The 9,905-nt window shown below is 53.5% G+C and overlaps 3 protein-coding genes across 3 annotated transcripts; 1 reads left to right on the top strand and 2 right to left on the bottom strand.

Annotated features, from left to right (window-relative positions):
- The first annotated feature begins 1,407 nt into the window (after window positions 1-1,407).
- QC762_101690 (uncharacterized protein) lies at window positions 1,408-3,900 on the top strand. The gene is made up of 2 exons (XM_062884553.1): window positions 1,408-3,213; window positions 3,277-3,900. The coding sequence occupies exons 1-2, from the start codon at window positions 2,279-2,281 to the stop codon at window positions 3,815-3,817; spliced, it is 1,476 nt and encodes a 491-aa protein (XP_062747395.1). The 5' UTR covers window positions 1,408-2,278; the 3' UTR covers window positions 3,818-3,900.
- Window positions 3,901-3,965: 65 nt separating this feature from the next.
- ROK1 (RNA-dependent ATPase rok1) lies at window positions 3,966-6,257 on the bottom strand (the record flags this gene model as incomplete). Its single annotated transcript, XM_062884552.1, has 1 exon — window positions 3,966-6,257. One exon carries the CDS (start codon window positions 6,255-6,257, stop codon window positions 3,966-3,968), a length of 2,292 nt encoding a protein of 763 aa, XP_062747394.1.
- Window positions 6,258-6,485: 228 nt separating this feature from the next.
- On the bottom strand, window positions 6,486-9,676 carry ISM1 (isoleucine-tRNA ligase; the record flags this gene model as incomplete). The annotated part of the gene is made up of 3 exons (XM_062884551.1): window positions 6,486-9,275; window positions 9,352-9,554; window positions 9,627-9,676. 3 exons carry the CDS (start codon window positions 9,674-9,676, stop codon window positions 6,580-6,582), a joined length of 2,949 nt encoding a protein of 982 aa, XP_062747393.1. The 3' UTR covers window positions 6,486-6,579.
- Between the last annotated feature and the right edge of the window lie 229 nt (window positions 9,677-9,905).

Below are 9,905 nucleotides of genomic sequence, written 5' to 3'. Positions count from 1 at the left end.
CGCAGGTCTATGCGGGAGCTGGAGCAGGGGCTAGCCTACTTCCTGACAATTACTACAGCGAGCAGGTCAACAACAAGCTTCATCGCTGTGGCAAGTCAGGCCTCACGTTCCCCGAGTTAAATCTAGGGAACTAGTACAGTGCTCTACAGGGCTTGATCGTGCAGGCCACCTCGATGTCCATCTCGAATACCAGCGTTCATCTTTCTTGGCATTGAGAAGCGGAAACAATGCTGATGGTACTCGGGGGCAGAAAAGAGCAACATAACCTGGTTAATAGCTCGTGTTCATCAAGGAGGACGAAGAGGATATACAACTAGAGTCATTGCACCGCAGTGGGACACACCTGGCTGGTTTGACAAGACCTTGGAGCTGGAAGGTCTTTGCCCCGAGATCATGACATACAGCGCCCACACGCTTACGGATATGATGATGTCCAACAGAAAGATCCGGATAGGCTTGATTCATCTGACTCTTCACACTCGCTCGACTCCATTCAACAAGGGGGCGACGCGTGTGGCGCCCTACGCCCGAACGACCTCCTCCACCACTCGCCTTGTTGCCAAGTCATTCTTTTACAACATGTGACGAACCCCTATCCAGAACTCTGAAAGGGATACTAGTCGAAGGCGCTTCTGAACAATCCTGGTTCGATGCAGCTAAACAGTGCACAACAATGGCTTGTCTCAATCACAACAGTCTAGATACCAACGATTGTGACTTGTATTGCATACTGCGGAAATGTCTGTCTACACCAGCCAGTTCCTCTGTATATATAGACCTCAACCTTCCAGGTACCTCTGTACCTGGCTACCATGGCTCAGTTGCTGAGCCCACTGAGCCGGCTCGGCTCTGCCAAGAGGTGAGCGTCCCGCTGTCCTGCAGCCCCGCCGTTGCATCTTACCTAATTGGCCCTCACGGCCTGCTGCAGTCTCCACCCTGCCTTGCTATATGGTTGGTCTGTGACAAGCCACTGTCACGCAGGTGTATTCATTCAGGGACCTGTTGAGGGTGTATTTGTGGTGTCTTGGTTGTATTTGTGTGTTTTCTCACCATTTCACTATATAGTTGGTCTGTGACATTAGACTGTTGTGATTAAGACAAGCCATTTGTCGTACACTGTTTGGCTTTACCGAACCAGGATTATTTAAAAGTGCCTTTAACCAGTATCTCTTTCAGAGGTTCTGGATAGGAGTTTGTTACATTACAGCAGTAAGCTACTGTAAAATAGACCCTACAAGAACCCATTTGAACAGGTATATGTCAGTAGTAGATATAGTTATTGGGTAGTAATTAGTGATATGATTTAAAAGTATTTAGCTTACTTAATTCAATTTGAATCATTTCAAATATACCGTTAAATTTTTTATTTTATGTCAAATAGGCCTTTAAATTTGACTTGTTTGATTTGTGTGATACTTTGAAGATAACTTGATGTTAATAAACGCAGTTTTAGACATTTTTATTTGTCCTCAGAAATTCTCAACTTTGATTTTCACTATCTGTGATAACATATCGAGCATTGAAGATATTAAGGGCAATACCGGGACCTTATCCTTACACAATGCGTTCGGTCTGAGCCACATCATATAAAGTTATGTTTCCCAGGCGTACATACTTGCCCTTATTCATCGTCAACTCTTCGCCGAGATCCACAATCCGATCGGGCCGACGGAAGGCCTATATTGGTCCGGTAGTCATCGGACATCGGCTCTGAAAGTGCGCCAGGAACGCCAAGCCAAACTTACTTTCCACGTCACCAGGAGACTTCGAGCAAGATTGGACTGGCCTCGCCAGTTTCCAAATATTGACTGGGTACAGTCCCCCACTCAAACGTTCTGTAGCTAAACGCCACAGATTGTAAGTTCGTCTGGCAGCAACGTCATTATCCAGGTGGTGCAATGTGGGGCAGGTAGCGACTGTCTTGGGGAATTGGAGGGTTCTTGTGCTGTTATCAAGCCTGGTTACGCAGGTGGCTAGCGCCATCTTGGCAGTGGCTGCGCACCCCAAAAGGTTCTCTATCCAGCGCGTGTCAGTTGGTCCCTCCGTGTCCTAATCCATCACTCATCATCTGATGCCGCAAGAAGGACATTAAAGCCGGTCGTTCTGTTGCTATAGGTTTTGGAATTTGAAAGGCAAGGCATTCACTGACCTTTGTCTATCACCCGTTGGCTGAGGTGCTTCGTGGCTGGGCAACCATCCAACATCCAGTCGCTTTAAAACGTGTGCGCTTACAACATCTCACCAAAAGGAAACAAAACAGAATCTAAAACCAGCCAAAATGTGTTTCGGCAGCAAAAAGAACCTCTATGATGGGGATGATCTTCCCCCACGACCAGCCCCAGGGCAGGCGCCTCAGCAGCCAACGTATGCACCTGAGCCAAAAGCAAGCGCTTCGGCATCACACCAGGCACAGCCCCAGCAGCATCAGCATCAGCAGCAATATAACCAGCCGCCGCCTCCTAGCCCCCTCTCTGCTGTTCAACCTCCAGCATCCTGGAATTCCAATAATCTGTACAGCCAGACACAAGCTACACCTCACACCATGCCCGTTGAGCTTCCCGACTCAGTCCACAACTCTAATGCACCAGCTGAGTTACCAGCCAACGACTATGCCCCTCCTCCGGGGCCGCCTCCTTCTCATACCCGGCCGGCCGTAGAGAGCTATGCGCCTCCTCCCGGACCACCCCCTTCTCACGGAACCGGGAATGACTACGCACCTCCCCTGGGACCACCGCCGCCCCATTCCCACGGAGCTGGTGACGACTTTGCTCCTCCTCCCGGGCCTCCACCGTCTCACGGAGCTAGCAACGACTACGCCCCCCCTCCTGGTCCTCCTCTCCCGCGTAATGACTACGCCTCCATTCCCCCTCCCAGCGCTCCTCCCATTCCCGCAGCATCTAAACCCCAGGAGACCAAGCACGACTGGGAGTCAGTCGTCCCCGACACCTCTCTCTTTCCACCCCCTCCTGCTTTCTTCGCGGCGTATGACTCCTCCCACGCAACCAACGCCACCGAGGCCGAAGCCGAAGCAGGCGAGGCATGGTGCCGTCAGCACCCCCTTTCCCCGCCCATTGACCTCGACCACCACTCCCTGGAGGCTCAAAACAACCACAACCCCCGTCTGATGGTCCCCGATGTGTTCAAGGGAACCCTCCAGTTCAAAGAGCACGGCATTTGGGCCGGTCAGACAGACAGGAACGCCACTGATTCTTGGTATGTTTTGTTTTGCCGTTATCATCACTCAACTCTTTTAATCAGTGCTAACACCAAACCCAGCATCATCGGCTATCCCCCCCTCTACACAGTAAAAACCCACTCTCCCTTCACCTCCCCCACCCCAGAGAAGACAATCTACTACGAAGTCGCCATCACTTCGGCCGCCAACCCCCACGAGATTTGTCTCAGTCTGGGGTTCACCGCCCTCCCTTACCCATCCTTCCGGCAGCCTGGCTGGCACCGCGGGTCGTTGGCTGTTCACGGTGATGACGGCCACAAGTTCATCAATGACCGGTGGGGAGGCAAGGACTTTACGGGACCGTTTAGAGTGGGGGAGAGGTATGGTATCGGTATGACTTTTACCGCGGTGGCAGGGAGGATGGAGACGGAGATTTTCTTTACGAGGAACGGGCTGCAGGCTGGGAGGTGGAATTTGCACGAGGAGGGTGACTCGACTGATTTGCCCGTGACGGGGTTGGAGGGGTATCATGATTTGAGTTGTGCGGTGGGCACGTATGGGGGGGTTGGTTTTGAGGTGATTTTTAGGCCGGAGACGTGGTTGTTTTTGCCGGAGGGGTATTATCCTGGGAAGAGGGGGTAGCAGTTGAATAAGGGGTAATTTAGGGGTAGTTTTGGGGTGTAGATATGGATAGGCTTTGAACAGTACACAGATTAATTCTCTACAACCAGCGCGTCCGTTTTGATAATTCTACAACAAAAGGGTATTTACTTCTGGTAACAACAACGAACTAATCATCCAACCCACCCCATTCCTCCCCATCATCATCCTTCTTCTTTCCACCACCTTGCTTCTCCGCCTGCAACGCCATCCTCTTCCTCTTCTTACTCGCCTCAATCGCCTGCCGTTTATTATTCTCCTTCCTCCTCTCCCAGCTGCTCTGCGTAGTAATACTCGCCTCTTTTCCTCCAGCCCTCCTCGCCTCGACACCCCTCACCTTCAACTTCCTCTTATCCTCCTTCGCAACCTTGGGCAGCGCATCCAAAAGCCACTTCTTGACCGACTCCTCCCCACTGCCCGCCTTACCAGCCTGCTTTTCACTCGCAGCAATGACGTTCGCCACCGACTTCACAAACGGGATATCCTCCTTTGTGTAAAAAGTAACAGCTACACCACCCTCCCTCCCAGCACGACCAGTCCGCCCGGCACGGTGAACATACCCCGCCGCTGAAGTAGGGACGTCATAGTTAACTACACCGTTCACACCTGCAAAATCCACGCCCCGGGCGAGGACGTCGGTCGTGATCAAAACCCAGACTTCACCCGTCCGGAACTTTGTCATGATTTTGGAGCGGATCTGGTCACTCAGCGAGGAGTGAAGAACTGCGATTCGGGCCTGCCCGCCCGCTTCGAGGGGGATGTCGAATTGCAGTTCTTTATGCAGGGCCTTGGCGCGGTCAATAGTTTGGGTAAACACTATAAATGGGGGGCGCAATGGGGGGCCGGAGTCGGAAGAGGAGGCTGGGTGGAGGAGTTGTCGGAGTGCCAGGAGCTTGCCTTGCTCGGTGGCGGTGTAAATCAGCTTGTGGGTTACGTTGGGAACGGCGGTGTCTTTGAGGCCGACTACCAGACGAATGAGAGGGCGGGAGATGTTGAAGTGTTTGGCGCGTTTGGAGAGGTGTTTTGTCACCAAGGCCTCGATGTTAGAGGCCATTGTTGCTGACCAGCAGGTCAGGGCTACGTCGGGGTGAACGCAAGACTTCCAGATGGCCATGGTTTGCTTGCGGAAGATGGGGTCGAGGAGGACGTCGGCTTCGTCGAGGATGAGGCTTCGGACTGTGGGGAGGGTTCTCTTGGAGTTGGTGAGCTTGCCGTCGTCAGACAGAAAGTTGAGGAGGATTTTCGGGGTGGTAACGAGGATGTCGACTCTCGCCAGAGGTTTTTCTTTCTGATCTTTCTTCTTGTCGTCGCCATCCTCCTCGTCACTGTCTTCCTTGTCTTCCTCATCCTCGCCCTGGACGTGCTCTGCCTCCTCTGGCTTCTCCTCTTCATTCTCAGAGTCACTATCCTCCTCAGCCTTCTCCGCTCTACCCTCTGCCTGCAATCTCAACCCCCTCTTCATCAACACAACCCTCACCCCCGTCCCAATAGCCAACTTTCTCCCCTCATTCACAATCTGACTCGCCAACTCCCTCGTAGGCGCAACCACAATCGCCCTCAGTTCATTCTTGACCTCTCCCCCCTCATTCACCTCCCCCCTAGCCTTCAAAACCCCCTCAATAGCCGGAATCAAAAACGTAATCGTCTTCCCGCTCCCCGTCGGCGCAACAGCCAAAAAGTCCACCCCCTTCTCCATCTCCTTATCCCCCAGCGCCGTCCCCGGCTGCAACAAAAGCGGCAGCGCGCCCATCTGCACTTCCGTGGGGACTTTAAACCCCTGTCGTGTAATATTATCTGCCAAAGTCTGATTGATCCCATAATCATACTTCAGCTGCCCAAACGCAGTCAAAGGCTGGGGCCAGAGTTGCGCAAGTTTTCCCTTTTTGGGCCCCTTTTCCTTGCCCTCTTCCTCCCCTCCCTCCTTCGACTTTTTCTTCTTCTCCTTCTTCTCCCCTACCGCCCGCGCCTCCAACTCAGCAACACCACCAACCGACTCGGACAGCAACGTAAATTTTAACCTGTGCGACCTCAAAATCTGCTTGCATTCGTCCTCGTCCAGCGTCTTGACCTTGCGCTTTTTGTTCTTCTTTTTCTTTTGGTCTTCTCCATCCTCTTCATTGTGTTGCTGAACAGCCTCAGTCCTGGGCTTGGGCGGCGCGAAAAAGTTGACGTCGCTTAGGTCGTCCTCGTCGTCGTTTTCCGGCCCGTCATCTTCAGCATCTTTATCACCACTCTTATTCTTCCTCTTCCTCTTCTTCCCCCTCGAGGAGGAAGACACCGGGTCGTTGAAGAGCTGCGGGTGGGGGACCGCGCCGGCGGAGGGGAGCTTTGCTGTGGCTGCGACTGCGGCGGCTGAACCCTTTGCGGTTTGGTTTTTCGGGTTTGGCTTTGTGCCTCGGGAGAGGATTTTGAGGATATCCATGACTGTCTGTAAATTAAATCAATTGGCGACGTGGTACTGTCGCAACACTTGGGAATGTCTGCGCGCGCGAAGCTGTTGAAAAGTGAATGCCTGCAAACAATTTTCGAGAAACTGCATCGAAGAAAGGTTCGATAAGAAAAAGTTGTGCCCCACAATTGGCTGCCAAGGGTCTTATCGATGGGGACGATTTGCCGGCGGCAGCTCGAGTCTGGGGTCTAAGCTCAAGCTCCCCGTTCAGAAGTCAGGGTTGTGCGGTCAAGTGATGTATTGTACATATCTTACAATTCCTGTGGCTCTTCAAGAGAATGGGTATTTCATCTATTTACACCTCTTTGGCAGCCTCACCAGCCCGCGCCTCAACAACCTCCCCACACCTTCCGCAAAGCGCATCCTCCACCGGCGCAACATACCTCCAGCACCGGGGACATTTATGCTGCTTCGGAGGCAGAACATACGCCGTATGAGCCTTCCCACTGACCTCAAACACCTCACTATACTTCCACTCCGCCCCCTCAACCTCCTTGGGCGTCTCGCCTCCGTTAGATTGAACAATATCCACCGCCGAAACCACAAACATGGCATCCAGCTCATCCTTGAACCGTTCCAAAACAGCCAACCCACCCTCAGCATGAGACACCAACACAACCGAGCACCCCAGCGACGAGCCGAGCACCTTGTCCAATCTCGCCCGCTCCGAAGCAGCCTTGATGGCGCCATGCGCAGCCATAATAGCAGGGATGCTCTCCCGGATGGTCTTCTCATCGTAACTAAGTCTAACAGGTTCAATAAGCGGGGCGTCATAAAGCTGCTTGAGAGGGTGAACAAGAGAAGCATCATCCTTCATCCACTGAGGGCGGTACTCCCATGCCTCTTCGACAAGCACGGGCGTGACGGGCGCCAGCATTCTCAACAGGCCGTTGAAGATGGGCTCCAAAACGCCGCCAGAGTCACCGCAGTATAGTCTGTCCTTGAGTGTCTCCAGGTAGAAAGCCGACACGTCATTGACAACCCAGCGGCTGAGGGCCGCTTGCGCCTTGTTGAACTCGTAGTTGTCGTAGTACTTGCCGACTTCTTGCATGACATCCTTGAGCTGGATCAACGCAATGTGATCGGCCACTGTTAAGGGGGCTGTGCGGGCATCAGGCTGCATGCTTCCGGTGAACATCTTGATGATGGTGCGGTACTTGAGCAGGACTTGATGGACAGTCCGGAGGACTGGCTTGCCTAAAATGATATCGCCTGTGTAGTCACTGGTTGCAATCCAAAGGCGCAGAGCATCCGGGCCCAGCGCTTCTGGTTCGCGGTTCTTTCTGCCTTGTGGTTGACCAGGCTGGGGTGGCTCAAAAAGAAGCGAGCCGTCCATAACCTCATTGGCAGAGATGATGTTCCCGAGAGACTTGGACATCTTCTTGCCGTCCTTATCCAGTGTAAATCCGTGAGTGATGAGTGTTTTGAAAGGTGAAAGACCAAGAGTATTGGTAGTTGATGACCCTCCTGGAGCGTCCTGAGCGACCATGGCAGCAACCCGGGTCAGAAGAGACGACTGGAACCACCCGCGATGTTGATCACTACCCTCGAGGTACACATCAGCTTGCTTGTCCGTCTGGGTCCAGCTGCTACCACTGTCAAACCAGACGTCCATGGTGTCTTGACCACGGCGGAACTCAGCCGCCCGATCGCGCAGTGACTCCGGTAACCACGCAGGGTCATGGGCATCATCAAACCACCAGGCATCAATCTTCCTTTCCCTGATCACAGAGATGATGTGGTCAATACTCTCATCAGTCACGACCGCATTGCCATTCGCATCATACAGAGCCGGGATGGGCACACCCCAGGATCGTTGACGCGAAATACACCATTCGCTCCGGCCCTTGACAAAAGCCTCGAGTCTGTTCTTTCCAGTCTCGGGCACAAAACGCACCTCCTCAAGCGCAGCCAGGGCTTGCTCCTTGATGCTCCCCACATCGGCAAACCACTGAGCTGTGGCGCGGATGATGATGGGCTTCTTCGTCCGCCAGTCATATGGGTACTTGTGCTTGTAATATTTGACCTTGAGAATGTACCCATTTTCGTTGCCAAGCAAGTCCAACACGGCGTCACTACCGCCTTCCAGGACGGGAATTCCCCCGAGTAAATCAGGGTTCCTGGGGTAAGCCTTATCGGTGAAGCGACCCTCATTGTCCACGTGTGAAACTGCTGGGATTCCCAGAGTTTCGCAGGCCAGGTAATCGTCAAAACCATGACCTGGGGCACAGTGCACCATACCCGTTCCTGAATCGCCTCTCACGAAGGGGGCATGGATGATGGGACGGCCTTCCAGAGCAGTCAAATCATCCAGAAGAGGGTTGAGATACCTCAGCCTCGTCAGCTCAGAGCCCTGGACCTCGCCCAGCACTTCGGATAGCTCGGGGAGATCTCCACCTGCGCTTCCCTCTGGTATGCTCACAAGGTGAAGCCCCTCGTAATCGGCAAACCTGACGATAGAGTAAGTCATATCATCGCGCACCGCGATCGCCTGATTTGCAGGAAGCGTCCAGGGTGTCGTCGTCCAGATCACCGCATAGAGCTTTGCATCCTTATCCACCCCCTCCAGCCCAGAAATCACCTCCTGCCACCCATTGACAATGGGTAATCTAACCCACGCCGACTTTGACACATGGGCCTCATTGTACTCCAGCTCAGCCTCAGCCAGCGCAGTAGCCGATGACGGCGACCAATACACAGGTTTATGTTTCCGGTAGATGAGCCCCCTCCGAGCCATCTTCTGGAACAGCCGCAGCTGCCTGATCTCAAACTCGGTGTCCATCGTCGTCCACCTATTTTCCCAGTCGGCCATAACGGCATACGACTTGAAGCTGTTCATCTGGGCCTTGACCGTCGAGGAGGCGAGCTTGCGGGCAGCTTTTCGGATACCCCCCGGCGACATCTTCTTACCGCCCTCGGCAGCCTCGACAACCTTCATCTCGATCGGGAGACCATGGCAGTCCCATCCTGGTACGTACTTGACGCGGCGACCTGTAGTTTACACCCCACCCACAACCGGTCAGTAACGTGTCGCATGACGGGTATTCCCAAGCAGCGTCAAGCGCACCTTGCTGGACCTTGACCCGGTTAATCATGTCCTTGAGGATCTTGTTCAGCGCGTGGCCAGCGTGAAGCTCGCCATTGGCGTAGGGGGGCCCGTCGTGAAGGAGGAACTCGTTGTCGGCAGGGCGATTGGCCGCCTGCCACTCGTAAAAATCATCGGTGCATCGCAGGATGTACTGCTTCCGTTCGTGGAGTCGCGGCCGGTTTCTGAATGGCAAGACGAAAAACTGAGCAAATTGATTTTGGGGGGGGAACGGTGGGCAAACAGAAGATCCTTACGGGAAACTTGACTTGGGCAGCCGTAGCGTGGACTGCCAGGATTTGGACATTGTTCCCCTCCGTCGCAACGTCACGTCATGGCGGCCTGGTCGGGGAAAAAGTGGTGGTTTGGAGATTTTTCGAGAGCGGGTCGGCGATGTCGGTATAAATCGGCCGAAACCTTCCTAACTGTCAGCTTGGCTCCCTTACATATGATAGAGAATTGCGGCTCAAATGCAACGTGAGCACACCATCACAACGACAGATTGAGGGTCAATTTTTGTAGTTGGGTTTTTGACC

The sequence above is a fragment of the Podospora pseudocomata genome (assembly GCF_035222375.1).
Source record: "Podospora pseudocomata strain CBS 415.72m chromosome 1 map unlocalized CBS415.72m_1.2, whole genome shotgun sequence".
NCBI classification, from domain to species: Eukaryota; Fungi; Ascomycota; class Sordariomycetes; order Sordariales; family Podosporaceae; genus Podospora; species Podospora pseudocomata.
This window is presented reverse-complemented; position numbering and strand designations above follow the sequence as displayed.